The sequence below is a fragment of the Sorex fumeus genome, unplaced genomic scaffold (genome assembly GCF_029834395.1).
Source record: "Sorex fumeus unplaced genomic scaffold, SorFum_2.1 ptg000021l, whole genome shotgun sequence".
Lineage (NCBI taxonomy): Eukaryota > Metazoa > Chordata > Mammalia > Eulipotyphla > Soricidae > Sorex > Sorex fumeus.
This window is the reverse complement of record NW_026606078.1, coordinates 7,825,039-7,849,303: the sequence shown is the minus strand read 5'-3', so window position 1 is coordinate 7,849,303 and position 24,265 is coordinate 7,825,039. Positions and strand designations below refer to the sequence as shown.

Sequence of the window (24,265 nt, the reverse complement as noted above, 5' to 3'; positions counted from 1 at the left end):
CAAAAGCAATAGCATAGAATAATAAAGATAAAATATTCACAGGCTCATTGAATGCATATTAAAGTTAGTAAATCTCTCTACTACTGAGTAAAGATTTTAAACTACATCAATTTTGTTGATTGCTTCTCTGTGTACATTGGAATCAACTGTCTTTGGCAAATGATGCAGTGATATTTATTAGTGCAGGGGAATATTTTTGTCTCCTTCATTTCTTTCTCTAGTATTTTATACAAAAATTCAAGTAGCTAGCAAACAATAAACAAAGCCAGTTTTGGAATGCAGATGACAAATGAGAATATATGATTTGTAGATAAAAAGTCAGTGGGTCCTAAGAACAAGGCAATCATTTTTACCATTTTGGTGTGTGCTTCCTCCCTTGCTGGAATTAGTGATAGTCAAAACAACATATAATCATTATAATAGCACAACTGATACAAAGCATGTCCAATAGTTCATAATGGTTTCACCAGCTTTTCAGTCAATAATACATATTCAAATAAATGGTTCCATAATAGTGCTGCTAGAGAAGGAACACAACTGTGTTCAAGAAAGTGTGAAAGATAAGTTTACACTGAAATCTAAAATAATAGTAATAATAATAATAATAAAAACATCACAGCTTTGTCTGTATCTGTGACAGCTCTTGAGGCAGTAGTAAAGAAAGTTGTTTCAAATAAATGCCCCCAAAGAAAACAAATCAAACGTTGAGTACAATTGATCTGAAACAGCTTAAACTACATTTGTACAGATTGGAAGATCTCACATCCCTTTGATATAAACAAAGAGATACAGAGATAGAGGTGGTTTTACTGATAGTAAATATTTATTCCCTTTTAGCCACTGATACTATATAAAAAGTATTCTGTCCTGTCAGCTAAGTTATTAGATTCCTATAAATATTCTTTTTTTTTTGCATTTTGGGTTACACCCAGCAATGCTCAGGGGTTACTCCGGACTCTGCACTCAGGAATTACTCCTGGTAGTGCTCGGGGGACCATATGGAATGCTGGGAATCAAACTCCCGGTCAGCCGCGTGCAAGGCAAACACCCAGCCACTGTGCTATCGCTCCAGCCCCAGATTCCTATAAATATTGACAAGGCAGAATTTGGACATCTGTTATATAATATGTAAAATTTTATGTATATTTGCTTTTTTTGGACTGAACCCAGTTGACTGTATGCAAGGTAAGGGTCTTAAGTGAACCACTGCTCTCTTATGTCTCCAGTACCTTTTCTATATATTTAAAAGCCTTTTATTTTTTAAAAGAAGTAACTGGTATTTTTCTCAAAGATTTCTATCATAAATTATTCAATATGGCTGTGCTTACATAAAACATTGTATTTTTATTTTAAAGAGCAGTCACTGTCACTGTCCTCCCGTTGTTCATCGATTTTCTCGAGCGGGCCCAGTAACATCTCCATCGTGAGACTTTGCTGTTACTGTGTTTGACATATCAAATACATCACAGGTAGCTTTCCAGTCTTTGGCATGCAGGCTAGATACTCTCGGTAGCTTGCCGGGCTCTCTGAGAGGGGTGGAGGAATCGAACTCGGGTCTGCCATGTTGGCTGCATGCAAGGCGAATGCCCTACCCACTGTGCTATCGCTCCAGCCCTAAAGAGCAGTATGATTGTTTTTATAAAGTGGAGTATAAAATAGAAATATGCAATAAATGTTTCTCCCCAATTTTATTTTATTAAAGTACTATGAATTGCAAAGTTATTCATAATTAGCTTTTTGACATTCCAATCCCACCACCAGTGTCTACTTCCCTTGACCAAGTATTTCCAGGTTACCACATAAAAGTGAAATCATCTTGTGTTTATTCTTCTTCTGGCTTCATTTAACATGAAAACTTCCAGTTCTATTTATGTTGTAGTAAATTGCACGATTTCATCATTCCTTACAGCTGTGTAGCATTCCATTGCAAATATATTCATCTTCATGATCCACTAATCTGTTGCTGCGTATCTAGGTAGATTCTGAATCTTAGCTATTGTACTGAGTGCTGAATTTTTGATAAATACTGGTGTGCATGTGCTGTTTTGAATGAATGTTTTTCTGTCCTGGGGTAGACACCAAAAGTGGAATTGCTCTCTCATGTATGTGCACAGACATATGCCAGCAATTGAAGCCAGAGCCTCAACACATGCATAGCAAATGATTTAACACTAGGCTATATGCCCCACCCCTTGTCTTCTCATTGTAATTATCTCAGCTTAACAAACCTTCATCAGTGAATAATTTTAAAAACAGTGAGAAACTTTATATATATATATTCATTTAATGAAATGAGATATACATAAATTTTTTTCACATAGAAAATGTGAATATTATCTAAGTATTCCAATGGTTTAGGAGTTTAACTTTATTTCTATACCATGCAGTTTTGATTATAATATATTTAAAGAGTAATGCAAAGTCATAAAATACATGACTTTTTTTCTCAGAATGACCTTGATTATTTGGGGGAAGTTTCATGATTCCATATAAATTTTTATTCTAAGATTTTATTCTAAGTCCTTGAAGACTGTCATCAGAATTTTGATGAGAATTTAATTTAGTTAGCATAATTATTTGAGAAACATGCATTGTAGCACTGTAGCATTGTCATCCCGTTGTTCATCAATTTGCTCAAGCAGGCCCAGTAATGTCTCCATTGTGAGACTTGTTACTGTGTTTGGCATATTGAATATGTCATGGGTAGCTTTCCAAGCTTTGCCATGTGGCCAAGATTCTCTCAGTAGCTTGCCGGGCTCTCTGAGAGGGACACAGGAATCGAACCTGGCTCGGCCAGGCCAGTCGTGTTCAAGGCAAACACCCTACTGCTCTGCTATCACTCCAGTCCATGAGAAACATGGTCATTTTAAATGGTCATTTTAAATATTTAATTCTCTCAGACTAATAGAATATTATGTCACTGTCACTGTCCTCCCGTTGTTCATCGATTTGCTCGAGCGGGCCCAGTAACGTCTCCATTGGAGACTTTACTGTTACTGTGTTTGGCATATCGAATACATCACAGGTAGCTTGCCGGGCTCTGCCGAGTGGGTGAGATACTCTCGGTAGCTTGCCGGGCTCTCTGAGAGGGACGGAGGAATCGAATTCGGGTTGGCCATGTTGGCTGCGTGCAAGGCAAACGCCCTACCGCTGTGCTATCACTCCATCCTCAGATTTGTAGACAATCTATGACAAAGAACCTGAGAGAATAAAGTGGAGAAAGGAGGGCCTTTTCAACAAAAGGTGCTGGGAAAACAGGAGTGACATATTTAAAAAAAGTTTCAGTCATCCATATATCAAGCCATTCACAGATGTCAATTCAAGGTACAGCAGACCTGGAGATATTGATGGAGGGACATTGATATCTGCAGTGAATGTGGATTTGAAATGTTGACTGCCTGAAACTCTATTACCAATAACATTTTAAGGCACAGTGCCTAAATAAAAATTGGCATTTCTTTAAAACAAAATAAAAATATCCAAATTAAATGCTCTTCAAGTTGTCCAAGTTCAATTCTCAATGTTAGTGAATGTGTGGTCAGCTAAGTAACAGAAATGTTGCCAGTAAAATCAAACATTTATAAGATTTAAGTAGAGCAATTTACTAATATGCATTAACAAACTTTATACCATTTATTTATTGAGCAGATACTCTTTTTAAGAAAGTGTTAATAAGAGGTGACCAGCAGAACTCAGAAGTCTTCCCTACAATAATAATAATGTAGAGAGAGTAGGTAAAAAAGGTTTGCTTGCCATTGATTTTCACTGTCTCTATAATAAGAAGTATTAAGAAAATATTTTCAATTAATTAATTGTAAGGCAATAAAATAGATTACTTGTCCAAGTATAGATCAAACTTATTTTCAGAATTGACTCTCAGCTCATGATTTCAGGTATGAAATTTGTTGCTTTTGTCTCTTTTAGGTTTGGAAAAATGTGCTAAGTAAGTTTGATGTGAGTGAGCATCTTTAGTACTCAGATTTTATAATACCAATTTGGCACAATGGTATTCCAAAGTAAAAGTATTTTTCCAAAGTAAAAGTATTCCTTTACTTTCTTCTTGGCTCTTGATTCATCTCCAATCGGGATTTTTCATTCTGAATATCTGAGTTAATTTCCCTAATATGGTTAGTTCAATTTAAACCATCCCATATCCACTCAAGCAACAATCTCACTATTTTATCCTACAGTATTCATAGATAATGAGCATTGCCATTGTTTAATTTCATAGAATAGAGAATTATAATCAATCATTACAGGTGTAGAACCTGAGGGCCCTACGCTGATCTTTACTTACAGAAAAGCTAAAAAGCTTGAAAAATCTCCAGTTTAACTAGATATTTATATATGCTATGTATCCATATCCTGTATAGAAAAATGCAGATAAGTGCCAGATGAAACAATGTTTATTTCACAATATGGTAATATTCTACATGACTCTCTGACTCACTTTTAATGCAGGATAGAACTGTCTCTATTTAGCTAAATTCAGTTTTCTATTACTTTTGTAACAAGTAATCAAAATTGTAATGACAAAAAATAATTTATAATTCTGAAAGTCAGATGTCTGAAATGAAGTTTATTCTACTATAATAAAGGTGTCCACATGGCTGTCTGACTTCTGGAGGAAATCATGGTTGTTTTGTTTTGTCTTTTTCTAGCTTCTAAAAAGTTTCCTGCCATTTTTTTTAAACTCTAAACCTTTCATTCAACCTTCAAATCTTCCTCAAATCTTGATTTATTTTATCTGTCAAAATAATACTAATTGTGTATACACACAAGCATCTTTTTCACTAGAGGAAACAAATATTTCAGTGCCTTGCTATTATCAGATACATTTTTGATCACTGTTATGTTTGCTCTGTGAAAAAAATGCTGGAACTTTGATTAACAAATCAAATTCAAATTTAATCTTTATCTTTAATAGAATTTATAGAGGTATTTTAAAAAGTTTAATCATTTTTATAATTTAACAGACCAAATTCTTAATTAACATAGCACATCTCACATTCACTTAACAATAGAACTATTTTTAATCCATTTTGCTAAGGTATAGTTGTAATAAAAGGTTGTGCATTTATATAGCCTGATGAACTTAGAGATAAGCATATACCCATTAATTTATCATCACAGTCTGTATCACAAATTTTTCAATGCCTTCAAAAGTTTCCTCTTTCCCTTCTATGCCTTTATTATCAGTAGGAGGAGGAAGAAGAGAAGGAGAAGCTCATGGAATATATTGTGAGAAGAGCCTTAACAGAAGAGCTGTCTCTTTTTTTACTGAGACAGTTACATGAGATACAGTTACAAAGCTTTCATGTTCGAGATTCTGCGTACAATGATCAAACACCTATCCCTCCACCAGTGCACACTTTCCTCCCTCCACCAGTGCACTTTCCACCACCAGTATCCCAGTATGTCCGCACCCCCCTACATCCCAGTCCTCACCTTGCCTTCATGGCAGACAATTTACCCAATTCTCTCTCTCTACTTTTGGGCATTATGTTTTTCTCAAATTTTCCCACCACCATTCAAGCCTGCCTGCCAGGAGCAGATGCTAGATCATTTATTGTCCATTTTTCATGTTGAATATCATGGGTTTCATGGTCACGTGCTTCTGGAATCCTAGATTGTAGATGGTTGGGTTCCAGAGACACTTCTGTAGGGCACTAATCCATTTGGGGATTCAATTGGGCTTCTCTGGGCCAGGGCTGTTGATGCACTAAGATAGAGCCCAGAGGCATATTGTGGGGGTGACAGCCAGGCTGATGAGTGGGCAGGGAGGCGGGTAGGGACATCCCAGCACCTATGCAGCCATGTGGCATGAGGATTTAGTCCTGGTACCCATGTATCTGGGCCTTGCTTATGGAAGCTAGAAGAGCTCTCTTATGCCTATTTCTCCCTTTCCCCAACCCTAGAGACTCACTTCACTTTGCTTCTATGAATTTAGATGTATTAGGTTCAATATGAGTGAAATGATCATCTGCAACTTTCTGTGTCTGGTATATTTAATTTAGCATATTTCTCCAGGATCATCTTTGTGGAAGATGTTCATTTTTGTGGAAGATGTGCTTCTTTTATAAAGGCTAATGCGTATGTTTGACTTGTATTTTCCTTATGCTTATTCATATTTTATAAATACTTAGGTTGGTTCCATGTAGCTATATCCTTTGTATAGACACCAAAAAGAGGAATAGTTTTCTCATCTTCCTTTTCAGTTATTTCAGAAACTTCCCTGTCTTTTGCAGTGGCCATACCATTTTACATCATTACCAATGGTGTATAAGGGTGTTCTTTTATTCACATCCTTGCCAACAGTTGCTATATTCCTTTTATTTTATTTAGTTTTTGATAACAAAAGTAATAGGTGTGCAGTGACATCTCTGTAGTTTTGATTTGTATTTTTCTGATAACAGGGATATTGAGCACCTTTTCATATACCTCTTGATAATCTGTATTCCATCTTCAGAAAAATGCCTACTCAGTTTCTTTACACATTTTACAAATAGTTGTTCTTACTATGGAGTTTCAGTAATTTCTTATATATTTTGGATATTCTCCCTTATCAGATAGTTTTCAAATATTTTCTTCTATTTCTGACAGTTGTTTTCATTGTTGTTGTCGTCTTTGCTCAAAAGCTTTTTACACTGGACTGGAACAGGTAATGTGCTTGCCTTGCACATGGTCAACCTTGGTTTGATCCCAGAGTAGTACTTTGAGTACAGAGAAAGTAAACCCAGAACATTACCAGGTGTGACTCCAAACCAAAACAAAATAAGTTTTTTAGTTTGGTTGAATGTGTTTGTGATGCTTGATCAAAAATATCTTTGCAAAGACCTATGTCAAATGAGAAACAAGCAAAAATATTGGTTCAAATTAATTTTATGAACTGTCACTAAAACAACTTGTGTATGGTTCAAATTGGATAAAGCTTCAATTTCTATTTTTGTCATTTTCACTGAATCTTCAGTTGAAAATTCTATTCTGTTCCCATTTTGCACTCTAGATAACCTTCTTAAATCTCTTTACAAAGAGATTTAACCTACTAGCAAACTTATATGATTTTCTCTGAAATGTACTGTATAATTTCTTTGGAGTGATAATTTATTGTTAAAATTTATAATAACATAAGTAACTTCTACTTGATATTACTATAAATAGTAACTTATCTTTAATTTAGTTTGGAGCTTACTACTATTATAGAAATGCTACCTTACTAAATATTCCAATTATTCCTAACTGAAATAATTGGAATAATTTAACTAGACATCTCTATCTCCTCCTTCTCCTCCTTAGACACCCTTTTTTCCTTCTCTTCACAACTATATTCAGAGGAGTTCCATTTAATTTCTTATACTTCAAAAAGCTACGTTCCATATATGGATAGACACCAAAGTGCTTTCAGAAGCAGAAAATTTAGAATGATGGCTGACCCCTCACAAGTAAATAGCTAAGATCATGGCTATATAAAATTTAAATTCTGCTTTAGAAACCAAAAGGATACTTCCTCGATGCTGCTAACTCAAAGGCAGCAACATGGGCCTCAGTATATTCAGACCAGTAATGAGGACATCATATTAACTCTACAATATCAGCATAAGTTTCAAGTTTGGGTGTTTTTTTTTTTGGGAGTTTGGGGGCTGTTACTGGTGCCTGCTTGAGCAAATCGATGAACAACAGGAGGACAGTGCTACAGTGCTACAGTAGTTTGGGGACTACATCTGTCAGTGTTCAGGTCTTACTCCTGGCTCTGTACTCAGGGGTTATTCCTGGCAGTACTCAAGGGACCATATAGGGTACTGGGGATTAAATGCTAGTCAGCCATGTGCAAGGCAAGCACCTTACCGACTACACTATTGCTCTGGCCCTAAAGCTTTGTTTTGCTTTTTTTTAGTTTTACAAAGTAAAACTAAAGTAAAACTAACTTTCACTTTAGTAAAACTAACAAAACAAACAAAACAGAATTTCTTATAATGGCTATACCTCTCAGATTCACCTAAGCGCTTATCTCTTCATTATGGCAGTGACTTATCCTTGCAGTACTGGAATATTAAGATCTGTTACATGCTTAAATGGCGTTTATACATCTATAAATTCAAATATCATTCTGTGATTCTATGTACTATAAATTAGAATTAATGTAAGCATTTAAAGGATTCTTACTGCAGGGCTGGAGCAATAGCACAGTGAGTAGTACGTTTGCCTTGTACGCAGCCCACACGACCGACCCTAGTTCAATTCCTCCACTTCTCTCGGAGAGCCTGGCAAGCTACCGAGAGTATCTCACCTGCATGGCAAATCCTGGCAAGCTACCCGTTATGTATTCAATATTCCAAACACAGTAACAACAAAGTCTCACAATGGAGACGTTACTGGGCCCACTCAAGAAAATCAATGAACAATAGGAGGACAGTGCAGTGCTACAGTGCTACTGCCAAAGAAGAACAACATTCTTTGTAAGCATTTTAAAATAACAACCAATATTTAAAAAATAATCAGGCCATATCTGTGGTAGTTCCCTGATAATATACAAAAATGAACCCCTCCTACCATCCCTTGATATGTTGATTCTAAAGACAATACCAGAGAAAGAAACGATGGGAAAAGTTATTTTTGTCCACCATAGATACAGATGTCTGAATCTGAAATTAAGTTATACAATGATGAATATCCTATTATTTTAAATATCTGTGTTTTAGGGCTGAAGATAGATTACAGGGGTGCAGGTGCTTCTATTTCATGAAGTCACTCTTACTTGAGCCCTGACGCCAGAACACCATTTCAAACAACCCCAAAGCACAGAACTAGGGGTAACCCTCAAGCACTGTCAATTGTGACTCAACCTGCCTTCCCGAAAAGCAAATATGTATCAAATATATGTTCAGGAAATGAAAAACATGCTTGTTCAAAAGCTCCAGGAATAACTGATTGAATACAGAACTTAACACAAAGAGCTGGGTAATCTTTTAAAATATTATCACTGTAGCACTGTCCTCCCATTATTCATCGATTTGCTCAAGCGGGCCCAGTAACATCTCCATTGTAAGACTTGTTGTTACTGTGTTTGGCATATTGAACACATCACGGGTAGCTTGCCAGGCTTTGCTGTGTGGGCAAGATACTCTTGGTAGCTTGCCGGGCTCTCCAAGAGGGGCGGAGGAATCGAACTTGGGTCGACCTGGTCAGCCAGCCGCGTGCAAGGCAAACGCCCTACATGCTGTCCTATCGCTCCATAAATTCAGATGTATTCTTAAAACACAAAACATGTATATTTATTTGAAAATAAAATAAATTCTAAAGTCTTTCTGAAGAAAATGTAGATAATTTTGAAATGATACATTTGTGAATATTTTGTTAAGTACTATCTTATGTACATGCTCTAAAATAACATTAACCAAACTTTCTGTAATTACATAAATACTCTGTGGCTTCTGAGAATGTTAAATGTGGCAAGTTCAACTGAGAAACTTGATTTTTAATTTACCATAATTAAAATAAATGTAAATTTAAATAAATCCATGTGGCCAATAGCCATCTCTGAACGCTGGGCTCCAACTCATTGTAAAGGTTGTTCATCTTTTATTTACCCACTGCTCTATGTCATCACAGAGCCCCGTTAAGCAGGAGTATTTGCTTCCTTCATTACTTTCATAGAATTATGTTTATTTTCATATTTTTTACGGAACTAAACTAGAATCTGCATACTGATTTAACTATGTTTTTTGCTTTGTTTTTGTTTGGGGGGACGCATTTGATAGTGGTCAGGGCTGATTCCTGGTTCTGTACTCATGGATCACTCCTCGTAGGTCTTGGGCACCATATGTGGTGAACATAATTAAACTCAGGTCAGCTGCATGCCAGTAAATGCCCTACCTGCTGTATTATCCCTCCAGCCCAGAGCACTGTTTTATTCATCTTTGTTCCCTCAGAATTCAGCAGGGATCCCAGTACGTAGTTTATTCATTTTTAATCATGTTTATGTGCTCTGAATGAAAAGAAAGTCTATAATAGATGATTGAATAAAGTTAACAGTTGTTGAAAACTTTCTCTGGTCTGCCATTTATTTTTGTACTCATAAGATCCAGTTCTAGCTTATTGAAATTATAGCTGACCAACACAGTGTCTCTGCTAAAGTAATTTCAAGAGTATCTTATCAATAAGCCAGAAGTCATTCTTTTGATTTATAGCCACAAATCTGCTATTTCACCAGCAATATATGGCTAGTTACTCAGCAACAGTACAAATAGCTTCATTGTAGTACAAACCTGGAAACAACACAAAATGTGGTTCACTTACCATCACCAACATCAAAGTCCTTGAAAGCCAGTTCTGAACCTGAATCATCAAGAAGGATTTCTCCATTCAGTGTGAACATCATCGTATGCTCTGTCATGTCCACCATACATCCCACAACGTCACCTGCTTGCCAGGAGCGCCCATAGTGTTCATGGCCCTGGTTCCACCGCTGGGCCTGGATACAGACAAGTTATTTGTCACAGAGAAAGTGAGAAGAACAAACACACTAACACTACTGGCATGACCCAAAGCAGCCCTTTGCACAACCACTGCAGGAAAGAACTTAGGGCGAGACAATGGAGGTAGATGAGAACCTAAATCCCTCATATAAACAGCACATAATGAGAAATCTTGGTTAAAAAAACTGCTGTTTCATGATTTTTGAACCTATTATTTTTAAATTATAACTCTACTTACTATTGAAAGAAAAATGATTTGTGCTTAGAAGTTAACTTTTCTTACTATAATGAATGATTACCAAATCACAAATAATTTTTCTCTAGTCCTCACAATTCAAAGATCTATGAGCAGAGAATCATTCTGGAAATTCATCACTGAAAACGATGCTTTCATTTTTGTCAATTTTAAAATAAAGTTCCATTCCTTGGTACAAATGACATTGAAACTTTAGCAAAATAGAAACCTAGAAGCATCCAATTACCTACCAAAATTATGTCAGGCTGACAAAATATTTGTAAGCTATTACTGAAACAACAATCCAAACATGAACATATCTGCCATCATTTTAATCAAAACAGGAAAAATTTCATATTATAAATATACTTGAAATGATTTTTGTAAATGTGACTTGATCCATAGAGAGATGCCACCAATTTACAGTAGAATTAGTATAAAATTAGTATAAATTTCTTGACTTTTCTTTAAGCAACCACTTTGTTGTGAACAGATATGTAATACGTCACTAGACAAAAAAAGTGGTGAGTCATTACAAATGTAACAATTAAGTAACAAAAATTAATATTTTTATCTAAATTTTTTAAAATCAGCTGCTGCATAACTGATTGGGTTAGTTGTTCTGAGGATAAAACAATCCCTAAACTACAGTGATAGTTCAGGTATTAAGAAGCTTGCATTACATGTGGCTGACCTCAGTTAATCCAGTTTAATTCCCTGCACCATTTATTGTTCCTCAAGGACCACCAGGAGTTATTATTAGTAAGCCCTGAAAACCTTTGGGGGTTGCTCAACCATCTCTTTAAAATTGTTTTTTTTTTTTAATTTTCCATCCCTCTTTATAAGACACTCACTATCCTCCCATTGTTCATCGATTTGCTCGAGTGGGCCCAGTAACATTGTGAGACTTGTTACTGTGTTTGGCAAATCGAATACATCACGGGGAGCTTGCCAGGCTTTGCTGTGCAGGTGAGATGCTCTCGGTAGCTTGCCAGGATCTCTGAGAGGGGTAGAGGAATCTAACTCGGGTCTGCCCTGTTGGCCACGTGCAAGGCAACCACACTACAGCTGTGCTATTGCTCCAGCCCTCTTTATATAAAAATATATATTCACAAAGGAAAATCAGAGAATAAAAATGAGAGATACATATAATTTCATCAACCCAAAATTACAAATATTCTAGCATGGCTTTAATCATATGTTCATTGTTTTAACTCTTAAAAATATATATGTTGGGGGTATGGTGCTGCCAGCAGGTCAATCTGTACCTGTGAGGAGAGTGCATCAGCAGCCTGATGGCACCGTCAGACTTTCAGATACCCCAAAATTGATGCTGTGCCTTTGGCCAGACCCCAAAAACTTGGGGCAAAGTTTACCAAGAAAGTAAACGGCCAAAAGTTAGGTATGTGGGAGACACACCCACAAACCATCTCCGGCTCAGCTATATAATTGGAGGCATGGCCTCTCTGGTTCCTGATCGAACTGCTTAAAGGCCATGATCCCAAAGACTCAGAAACGAATCTCAGAACCCAAAGGCTTTGGGCAGAAATCGTCCTGTTCCTACAGTAGGTTACTGGCGCTGGGCCACTCCAGGTGGGAATAGGTTTCGTGCCTTGGCCTGTTCCCCCTGGTGGCCTGGTGACTGCCATCCTTCAGAGGCCACTGGACAATCAGGTTTGGGCCTGCAGTGATGAGACACGTGGGGCCTCACCAGATGGGGGTGGAACTGGCGCTTTCCTCCCCATCCCAATGAGACCCCAAGTCGCCGCCTACAAATGGCCTCTCTGGCTCCTGATCAAGCTCATTAACGGCCATGATCCCAGAGACTCAGAAACAAATCTTGAAACCCAGTGGCTTTTAGCAGAAATACATCCGGACTGAATAAGCTCTGCTGCCTCAGAGCTTATTGAAAAGCCAGGGATGAGCTGGTGGTGACCAGGCAACTGCAGTCTCATGGGAAGTGTGGCGGTACTGGCTCCTCCTTCACGCCCTACCGAGGTCACGAGTTGCCCCCCACGAGCAGCTCTCCTGCATGGTCATGGCTCCAGAGGCAAAAGGACTTAGTCCAGAGCCCAGCAGCTTGCGGCAGAAAAGTGAATGGACCATGCGTTAAACTACACTGCCATGCCTCCCCGGGAGGGAAAAGGTGTTGCTCCCTTCCGCTTCACCCTCCCACCCCCAGCAGCAAGGTGGCTGCTGCCTCAGAGCTTATTGGAAAGCCAGGTATGAACCGGCGGTGACGGGGCAACTGCAGTCTCATGGGAAGCAGGGCGGTACTGGCTCGTCCTTCACACCTTACCGAGGTCAGGAGCTGCCCCCCACAAGCAGCTCTCCGGCACAGCCATAACACCAGAAGCACAGAAACCAATCTCGTAATTATTTGGCTCTTTGCGCAACATTATATGATTTTCATAACCAGGTATAGGAAAAAAAGTATTCCACAATGCCTTTTCAGCAATTCTGATTGTTGGGAGGTAAATTCTAAACAATAATGGTGCATCTTTTGTAGAAATAATGAATGTAATCAATGTAGAGAAGAGTTAAGTGGAAATCATCTGCCTCACAGGCATTGGGAGAGGTGGAAGGGGGGTATATTGGGGTTTTTGGTGGTTAAAAAATGAGTACTGGTGAAGGGAAAGTTTTTTGATCATTGTATGACTGAGACTTAAACCTGAAAGCTTTTTAACATTTCCCACGGTGATTCAATAAATAAATACAAGAAGAAAAAAATAAATAAAATTACGAAAAAAAAAGTAAGGTGGAGTTCATGCCCAATTCAATCAGCTAATCAAGGTGGAGTTCATGCCCAATTCAATCAGCTAATCAGTGGCTGAATAAATAGCAGTACTCGTATATAAATATATATATATGTATATGTATACATACATATATATGTAACTAAGATGTTGGGGAAAGTAAGAAGGGGAAGGCCCTCCCGTTGATCGTCGATTTGCTCGAGCGGGCCCAGTAACGTCTCCATTGGAGACTTTGTTGTTACTGTGTCTGGCATATCGAATACTCTCGGTAGCTTGCCGGGCTCTCCGAGAGGGGCGGAGGAATCGAACTCGGGTCGGCCATGTTGGCCGCTTGTAAGGCGAACGCCCTACCGCTGTGCTATGCTGGAGCGATAGCACAGCAGGTAGGGTGTTCGCCTTACAAGTGGCCAACATGGCCGACCCGAGTTCGATTCCTCCGCCCCTCTCGGAGAGCCCGGCAAGCTACCGAGAGTATTCGATATGCCAAACACAGTAAAGAAAGAAGGGGAAAAAAAGAAAAAATATGCATAAGTAAAATAGTCTATATAATAATTACATAATGTATAAATTACACAAAAATCACTTATCTAGCTTTCAGTCAGCTTGAAAATTAAATTACTAAAATATTGAAAATAAAAACACATCTTGTGATTATAAGCATTCCTGTGGTCATTAAATGTGCATATCTATCATTATTTCTTTTTGTATTTTATAATTTAACTTTATTTTATAATTTTTTTTTCAAATTTTATTGAATCACTGTGAGATAGTTACAAGCTTTCATGTTTGCATTACAATCACACAATGATCAAGCACCCATCCTTCTACCAGTGCATATTCCCCATCACCAATATCCCTGGTATATCCCCCCTTTCCCACCCTCCCCCTGCCTCCATGGCAGACATAATTCCCCATAATCTCTCTCTACTTTTGGGCATTATGGTTTGTAATACAGACCCTGAGGTTATCGTGTTTGGTCCCTGATCTACTTTTTGCACACATCTCCTATCCCGACCAATTCCTCCAGTCATCTTTCTCTTAGTGATCCCTTCTCTATTCCAGCTGCCTTCTCCCCTTTGCTCATGAGGCAGGCTTCCAGCTATGGAGCAATCTACCTATCCCGTGTATCTACTATCCTTATGTGCCAGCCTCTATTATGTTGTTTTATACTCCACAAATGAGTGAAGTCCTTCTATGTCTGTCCCTCTCTTTCTGACTCATTTTCATGATACTCTTAGCATGATACTCTCCATGTCTATCCTTATTTCTTGATGATAAATCTCTCTTATGGCACTGACATACAAATATATATATTTTAACAATTTAGCAAATAATTAATCATGGTGATAAAACAATGGAGAAGGAAAATATTATTTATTGAATTTCACTGTATTCATAGGAGAGGGAAAATGTACTGAGACAATGAAGTCAAATGCTTTGCTAGAATGATTTTTCTGAGTTTGTGCTCTGGAGAGCTCTGACATTACTATGACATAACTATATAAAAAGAATGTGATGGGAGGTTCCATTACGGACTAGTGGGACCCTACAGCCAGCGAAGGCCTGGTCCTCATTAGCCTACAAAAGCAGAACCCTGCAAACCTCCTATGCCTCATGCATAGCACATTCTACTCACCTTGAAACCATCAAAAGCAAAGGCACGATCATCTGACCCCAGCTCCTGGTCAGGCTGACAACCTGGTCTGCTCCAGCCAACTCTCATGTCCCCTGCAGTGACAGCCTCAAATTCAAAATACCACCTTCCAGTCTTCACAGCATAAGTTTTCTCAGCACGGAAGATTCGGAACCGTTCCCCAGTACTGCTACACACTTCCGCTCTGGCAGCTGTAAATTTCAAGAGATTCTTGTGACTATTAAGGAAAAATTGAGAAGGGGAGAGGTGCTTGTACCATAGAACTGCAGTAATTAAACCTACATTGCTGATGAGAGTGCTACCTTCTAGTCTTAACTTGATTCCCCTTTTACAAAGAGTTTTCATAAGAAAACACCTGGGCTTCAGTTGACAAGCCCTGCTATCCAAACTCAAGAACACTTCAAGGATATATGGTCTTTATTTATTTATTTGGGGGATAGGGGGTAGTTTATTTTTCAATTAGCTTATTTTCAGAAAGAAAAATAATTTATAGGATAAATGTACCAGATACTTCTTGAGTTTTGGTAATAGAAAAGGGAGATGAACTTTAGAAAAAAAAATGGAAAAAAAAAGACAAAGAAAAGGATTTAAATTTTTCTACCAAAAAAAGCAAATTAGTGGGTGCAAAAAAAAAAAGAAGCATGCAGGAATTGAAGTATGGAAGAGAGAGGGAGAGACAGTGAGAGGGAGGCAGGGAAGGAGAGAGAGAGAACAATAAATGGCAGAGAATGATAACCATTGACAGTATTCCAGACAGAATAAGAGGCTATTTCTTGTACTATTCCACGTCTTCTCTGAAATGTGCCATACACACAAATGCTATATTTAGCCTTGCAGGAAAAAGGATTAAAGGGTGAAGCAATAAGGATGGTGATGAGGATCATAATGGCACAAAGGGAAGACACATTTATCTGTAGGAAATAAAATACACACAAGACTGAGTCCAAGAACATAAAATTCTCAGACCAAGAAACCGGGAGGCAGGATGATCATGAGAATCAATTTGCTAGGAAATCACGGGATATGTGACATAGGTCCACTTCACTATATCTGAAAAATTCTATTAAAATCTGGATCCGACACAAAGAAGAGAACGTATAACTTGACCAGAGTCACTCAACTAACAAATGGCAGAATTCTAAAACTGTCTATTTTATAGTGTGTTCTCTCCACTGTGCCTCTAATATCTGGTACAGAACCAATAGGTGCTGGCAAAATATTTGTGTTTATCTGTCCTATCTTTAAGAGTGAGGAAAGTCCTTGTACATCATAAAAGTAATCAATCCACTTAACAACTGATTTGATATGTCCAAATAAGAACTATAAAAATAACCAGGACAAGGTCTGCAGATTACCAATAAGGATACAGCTAGATCACCTGTCACCATTTAAGGTTAGGTTGAAGTAAAGAAAAATAGACTAAGAGCTCCTAACATATAGCAAAAGTTAATTTGATGAACTGATCAATTGCAAGGCTTTAAAATGACAACTGCAGTGACTCTAGAATCTGACTCAACTCTATTCGATGATAAAACTTTCGAAAGCTGGGCTAAGTTTCTAAATAAGTAACACTCAACTGCTTTTCACACTTTTATTATACACGCTGGAGCGATAGCACAGCGGTAGGGCGTTCGCCTTACAAGCGGCCAACATGGCCAACCCGAGTTCGATTCCTCCACCCCTCTCGGAGAGCCCGGCAAGCTAACGAGAGTATTCGATATGCCAAACACAGTAACAACAAAGTCTCCAATGGAGATGTTACTGGGCCCGCTCGAGCAAATCGACGATCAACGGGAGGGCCTTTACCTTTTTCCTTTATTATATATGCACACATACATACAGCTAGCAATCTAGTCTGCCTGAAACAGTCTTTTTATATCTAGTAGTGATAAACGCAATTTCAAAACATCCCCTTATGTGGGTGTTACTACACACGTATGTTCAAATAGCACACATATTAGGATCACATGGTAAAACAGCACACATACTAGCATCATGTGATACTTGAACCTCTTGCCTAAATATAAATAAACTGACAGTTTAAAAATAAGACACAGCATTATAATATTCTGTGAAAAAAATGCTTTTGAAGTATTCAGTTTGGGTGTAAAAAAGGAACCTGAAGGAGAGAAATATCTCTGGTGAAACTTAAAAAAATTCCATATCTTAGAAAAGGAATTCTGAAGCATAGGTTAGTAAACTAATTTTTGAGGAAAAATGACATCACATTTTATGACATTTGAAGCTGGTTACAATTATCAATAGTTCTAGATGCTGCATTCCTCCAAAAAGGACAAGTTCAGTTTTCTAAAGTTAGTATTTTCTCATGAAATGCACCATTTCATGATTGCAACCACTATTTAACCATTTCCTTAAATAGTGGTTGCAATCTTTCTGAAATATAAAAGACATGGGTTTTTATGGGAATGCTACATAAACGTTTAGAGACTAATTTTCAGGGAAAAATGTTCTCATGTAGTGATCTTCAGTCTACCAACACTGGCAAAGAAATTCACACATGTTATAGCAATGTGTACCAGTAGATTCAACTCTGATTTTACTAACTGGAACATTGAGATTTTTAGAAAAGTAAACTAATGAAATACTCAGAAGTTTGATTTTCCTTTTCATGCTTCCAGGACATTGAGCTTACTGATTTTAAATGTAGGTTTAAGGAAAGCAAGAAAATTTTTATATCAACGTAAATAAAATATGTTGAAGGGAAAATTTTGTATTAAAATAAAATATAGGGGGCCAGAGAGATGGTACAGTGGACAAGGTGCTTGTATAGGTTTGTTCCCCTCACTAATACACCCTGAATAATACTAGTTGCTCGATCATCGATTTGCTCGAGCGGGCCCAGTAACGTCTCCATTGGAGACTTTGTTGTTACTGTGTCTGGCATATCGAATACTCTCGGTAGCTTGCCGGGCTCTCCTGATTATGGAGCAGAAAACAACAAATGTGTTAAGCTGAACTTGAAATGGAAATATTCATAGACACCATAATACAGACTTTGAGTTTCCTTGGATATTCTTCCAAAATTGTCTGTGTAAATCATATCTCATAGTCTATATTTCTTAGAGTAAATTTAGGATAACTTGTCTCCATGGTTTAAAGAAGCAATGACTCCACATCCTGTTTCTTCATAAGATATACTAAATGAAAATCATGTTCCACAGAAATTTTTATAGAGACCCATATAATATATAACCAAGAAAATGTGCATACTTTTTAGAATTTATAGCTGAAAACAAAGTATATGCTCTATAGATAATTGTCAAAAATACCTTACAAATATAAATACATGAACAAAATGTTTATGAGTTCCAGTGCAGTATTTCAGAGGAATAGCTCAAAAGTGTCAAAGGCATAACACTCTACCCCCACCCCAGCTTCAAGCATGCAATTCTAAATATTTCCTTGATTTTGAACTTCTACATAATATAACCTTACCATGTAACTATAACTCTTGTCAGCATGTTATATAAATTACTTTGTTCTACTATAGTAAATCTAATAATATTTGACATTTTAAAATGAACAGTTAGCAAATTATGTCCACAGCACTCTTTCAAGGCTGTGGGTATTTAAGAAATTCCAGAAGAATGCCTTTAACTTAAACTCACCTCAAAATTAAGGGCAGTGTTCAATAAAATGCCATGTTCACATTGCCTCACAGGTCTTGGCACAGGGGGTGGACAAACTAAGAACTGATTACATAGACCAAAACTATACACGCAGAACCATTTCCCATTCATTTGACAGACACCACTAGAGGGCAGTCAAAATCTAATCATGTATTAGCTCTGTAGCACTGTAGATGAGCACTGTCCTGTTCATCAATTTGATGAGCACTGTGACAGTGATGAGCACTATCCTGTTCATCAATTTGCTTGAGCAGGCACCAGTAATGTCTCACAACAAATTGTGAGGCTTGTTGTCACTGTTTTTGGCATATTGAATACATCATGGGGAGCTTTCTAGGCTTTGCCGTGCAGGTGAGTTACTCTCAGTACCTTGCGAACTCTCTGAGAGAGGCGGAGGAATTGAACCAGGGTTGGCCATTTCGGCGGTGTGCAAGACAAACACCTTACCCGCTGTGCTATCACTCCAGACATGTATTAAAAATTTAATTGGAACTAGCTAGAAAGGAAGACTGGCTAGTCTATTTAAACTTTTAAACACACACACACACATATATATATGTATGTATATATATATACCCTTAAGGTGTGTTTGTATATTAAATATATTGTAATTGTCAATTGTCAATCAGCAATTCTTTACACATCCTGGTATTATATCTAATAAGCAATTCAAACCATGATGAATAATGATTTTAATAATAAAAACTACCTGTTCATTGTGGGCTGGAGCGATAGCACACTGGGTAGGGTTTGCCTTGCATGCAGCCGGCCAGGGGATTCTATTCCTCTACCACTCTCCAAGAGCCCAGCAAGCTACTGAGAGTATCCCACCTGAACTGCAGAGCCTGGCAAGCTCCCTGTGGTGTATCCGATATGCCAAAAACAGTAACAAGAAGTCTCACAATGGAGACGTTACTGGTGCCACTCGAGCAAATAGAACAACAGGAGGACAGTGCTACAGTACTACTTGTTCATTTGTTTTAGAATACTAGAGTAGTATTCCAAGGATAGTACAATTTAAATACTAAGTTTAGATTCAATCTGTAATATGCAAGAATTCTGCTGAACAACAACAGCAAATAAACTAATGAACTATATAGGTTTAGATTTGATTTCATCGAAATGTTGAAGTCCTTACGACTTTTTAATGTTGGCGATTACTATATGTACAATTACAAATGAACATTTTAAATCTCATTTTAGTCATCTGACTTATTTTTCTTTATTCAGAAATCTTTCACATCTATCATTTAGGTTCCATTTTCATCATCTTTTTTTCCCTGAAAATCAGTCTCTAGCTCCAAGCACTGTCTCCTTCTAATCTGTTCCTTCCCACTGTTGCCACAGTCGTATTTTGTGATCTGTCATCACACATCAAGCTTTTGTTTCTAAATTTCCTGTGACTGGAATACTTTCTACATATTTATCTATGTTTGTATTTTCAGGTTTTCAAGATATCCCACATTTTGTCTTTTTTATGGAAGGGGGCACACCAGCAGTGTTCAGGGCTTACTCCTGGCTCTGTGCTCAGGGATCACTCCTGGTGGGAGGAACATATGGGATTCTGGGGATCGAACCCAGGTCTACTATGTGCAAGACAAGCACCCTATGCATTGTATTATTTCTCTGTCTCTACATATTTCACCTGAATCTTCCTACGTGACTATTCACTCTACACTTTACCCGATAATTTTCTACAAGTGAACTATCATTCTTTCCTCAACTTGTTAACTGAACCAATGTTCTTTCTTTCTAGCTAAACTGTCCTTTAAACACTAATGTCTTCTTGTTGGTATTTTGATTGATTCAAAACTCTTACTCAGATGATATTCTCTTGATTTCTAAAACTGAAAAATATTCTTCATATTGTATGTGAGGATAAAATGAATCCCATCAATGAAGTAGGCATGCAGATGAATTCTAGGGCCTACTGGTGAGCAGGATCTCTACTATGTAGAATGGATATCTTTAGTCTCTCAGTTACTGTCATTGTCACTATCCTCCCGTTGTTCATAGATTAGCTCGAGCAGGCCCAGTAACGTCTCCATTGTGAGACTTCTTGTTACTGTGTTTGGCATATCAAATACATCACGCGTTAGCTTGCCAGGCTTTGCTGTGCGGGCAAGATACTCTCGGTAGCTTGCTGGGCTCTCCAAGAGGTAATTTTTTTTTCTTTTTTTGGGGAGGGGGTCACACCTGGCAATACACAGGGGTTAGTCCTGGCTCTGCAACCAGGAATTACCCCTGGCAGTGCTCAAGGGACTATATGGGATGCTGGGAATCGAGCCGAGTCGGCCGCATGCAAGACAAATGCCTACCTGCTGTGCTATTGCTCCAGCCCCGTGATTATTATTATTATTGAAAAAATTTAATCTTACTGGTTTTAATGTCTTCTTGGAAAACAGGCTATTATGTTCTCCCCATATTTTATGAGGTTATTTATTACTTTTGTTGAGTTTTATGTGTAACTCATGTATCATGGATATTACCCCCTTTCAGATATGTACTGTGCAAAGACTTTCTTCCATTCAATAGAAGCTTTTTTACCTTATGATAGTCTTGTTTCACTGTAGCACACTTTTAATTTGGCATAATTCCATTTGTTGATTTTTGCTTTTGGTTTTTTATTAAAGTCAAACACTTCAGGACATCAGTGAAACAAATATATTGGCATATTTTTGCCTTTGTTTTCTTCTATGTATTTAATGATCCCATATCTAGCATTTAAGGTTTTAATGCATTTAGAGTTAAATTTTATACATGAAGTATATATGAGTTCAGTCTTCTACACATAACTGGCCAGTTCTTTCAGCATCATTTTTTGAGAGACTTTATTTAATTTAATGCTTTGTTAATCAATTAACAGTCCATGTATCTCAGGGGTTATTTCTGGGCTCTAAGTTCTGTTATAATCATGAGTAACTGCTTTTATTCCAGTATTGCACTCTTAATTATGATACATTTGAAATGAGATTTAAGCTAGAAAATATGTTGCCTCTCATCTTGGTCTCTTTTTATTAGCATACTAGATATTAGAATATTAGAATATTGGAGGTATTTTCTAGTTTTAGACTAAGTTTAGTTATGTTTGTTCCATGTTCTATGAGAATAGTATCAGAATTTATATAGGGATTACATTGAACATATATGTTAGGCACAATACTTTAGGTGAAATGGTAATTTTAACAATGTAGTTCTTCCAATCCATGGGCATAAAAATATTTTCATTTCCTTGTTTCTTCTATTTGTTTTTTTTATTTTTTTCTTCTTCTTCTATTTGTTTTAACAATGACATAGCTTTTTCTATATAAGTCCTTTGCCTACTATGTTGATTCTAGTACTTGATTTTTTTTAATGCAGTTGTAAATGAGATTGCTTTCCTGTGTTCATTTTCTTCTAGTTTGTTGTTTGCAAGCAAAACTTAATGAGATTTTGGTGCACTGTTTGTATGGCTAGAGGTTTTACTATGTTGGTAACTAATAAACTTAGAGTGTTTGAGTTTTAAAATGTCATAGGCATATCATCATGTTATTTGCAAGTAGTGATTTTTTTCTTTTCCTATATGAATTACTTACATTTCTTTTCCTTGATAATTTTAGTCACTAGGACTTTTAATTATAATAAAAATTATCAACAAAATCTTTATGTTGAATAATAGTATTGTGAATATACATTCTTTTATTTTGCCTGATTATATATGAAAAGCTTTTTGTTTTTCATAGCTGAATATGATGCTAGTTATGGGTTAGTGTACATGGCCTTTGTTATGTAGTTTAGTTGAGAGTTTTTTTATTATAAATAAAAGTTAAGTCTTGTCAAAAAGCTTACTCTACATCTAACAATCTGATAATGTTTCTTTTCTTTTTGGTTCATCCTTACATTATTGCAATAAATTTCATTTGGTCATGCTGTATGATCCTGTGTGCATTTGTGTGTATATAATGATGTGAGCAAGTATGTGTGCTTCTGTGTATGTGTGTGTACGTGTGTTTATCTTGATACACCACCCTGTGTGCTCACAGTTTACTACTGGGTTTGCTCAAGGAACTATATGTGATGTTAGGGATGGGGCCAAGGTTAGCAGCCTGGAAGGCAGGTGTCTTACTACTATCTCAAGTCCCTAGGTACAATCATTTTAATATGTATTAAAATGAATTATAATTTTAGTATTTGTTGAGATTTTCTCATCTATATTTACCAGAGATGTTGATGTGAATTTTTCCCATTTTCTGTGTTTGTTATTTATGTAATACCTCTGTCATTTTTGGTATTAGGGCAAAGTAGGCCTCATAAAAGCTTTACAGAAATAAATAAGAAAGTCTTCAGTTCTCTTCCTTGATCGTGAAACTATGCACAAGCAGTGAGTGAAGGACAGGTCATGGCTGCCCAGAAAAGTGCTGAAATCATGTCCTGACTTGCACACAAAGCCCCTCCCCCTGATAAAGAATGGAAGACTTATAAATCCCAGATACTGAAGAAAGACTACATCCTATCCCTACCCAAAGAAAAGCTGATAAAATCAGACATCCATGGTGACATCGCAACTTTATAAAACTACTTTTAAAAGTCATGGAGCGATAGCACAGCGGGTAGGGCGTTCGCCTTGCACGCGGCCAACATGGCTGACCCGAGTTCGATTCCTCCGCCCCTCTCGGAGAGCCCGGCAAGCTACCGAGAGTATTCGATATGCCAGACACAGTAACAACAAAGTCTCCAATGGAGACGTTACTGGGCCCGCTCGAGCAAATCGACGATCAACGGGAGGGCCTTTACCTTTACCTTTTACCTTAATTTAAGACACAATTTCAAAGTCAACAAATCTGAGAAAAGGGAAAATACAGTTTTGAATGAAACAGTGTTTCTCAAAGATGTAAATGATAATGTTAAGACATAGAGGGTAAAAGCAGGAATATAACATCAGGAGCAATTTCTATTCTAGAAATTGCACTTATATACATATCAGCATACAATTCTATGTAGGGAAGTTATCTCTGAGAAAGCTTATAATACTGATCTTTAAATCTAGATGACGAGTTTAAGTCAGGCATTTTAAACATGTTCAAAGAACTGAAAGAAACTATGTCTAAAACACTAAAGGAAAACATCAAAATGATGTTTCACCAGAGAATGTCAATATAATTATAAAAATATGAAAAATAATAAATCTCTGAAATTATAATTAAGGATATAACTCAGTGGTAGAGCACATCTCTCAAATATACTTTATCATATTGGAATAAATAATAGAGACTTCTGGGCTTGAGCCCCCAAACAAAAAAAGCAAAAACAATAAATAGAATTATTGATTATAGCAAGTCCACATCCTTTTGATAATAAACATGCTAAAGCTTAAAAGGATAATAGCCACCTATTCCCCCTGGCGGCTTGGTGGCCACCATCTTCCAGAGGCGACTGGAGAGTCAGGTATGGGCCAACAGTGACAAGACATGATGGGCCTCATAAGATGGGGTAGAGCCGGAGCTTGTCCTCCCCCA

At 37.3% G+C, this 24,265-nt stretch overlaps 1 protein-coding gene across 1 annotated transcript in view; it reads right to left on the bottom strand.

Moving 5' to 3' along the window:
- The window catches only part of RYR2 (ryanodine receptor 2), a 754,458-nt gene that overhangs the window by 255,210 nt on the left and 474,983 nt on the right, over nucleotides 1-24,265 (bottom strand). Inside the window, exons 28-29 of the mRNA XM_056113587.1 lie at nucleotides 15,103-15,311; nucleotides 10,297-10,471 (exon numbers count right to left, since the gene is read on the bottom strand). Of these exons, the coding sequence (XP_055969562.1) occupies nucleotides 10,297-10,471; nucleotides 15,103-15,311 (384 nt within the window). The remainder of the gene's footprint in view (nucleotides 1-10,296; nucleotides 10,472-15,102; nucleotides 15,312-24,265) is intronic.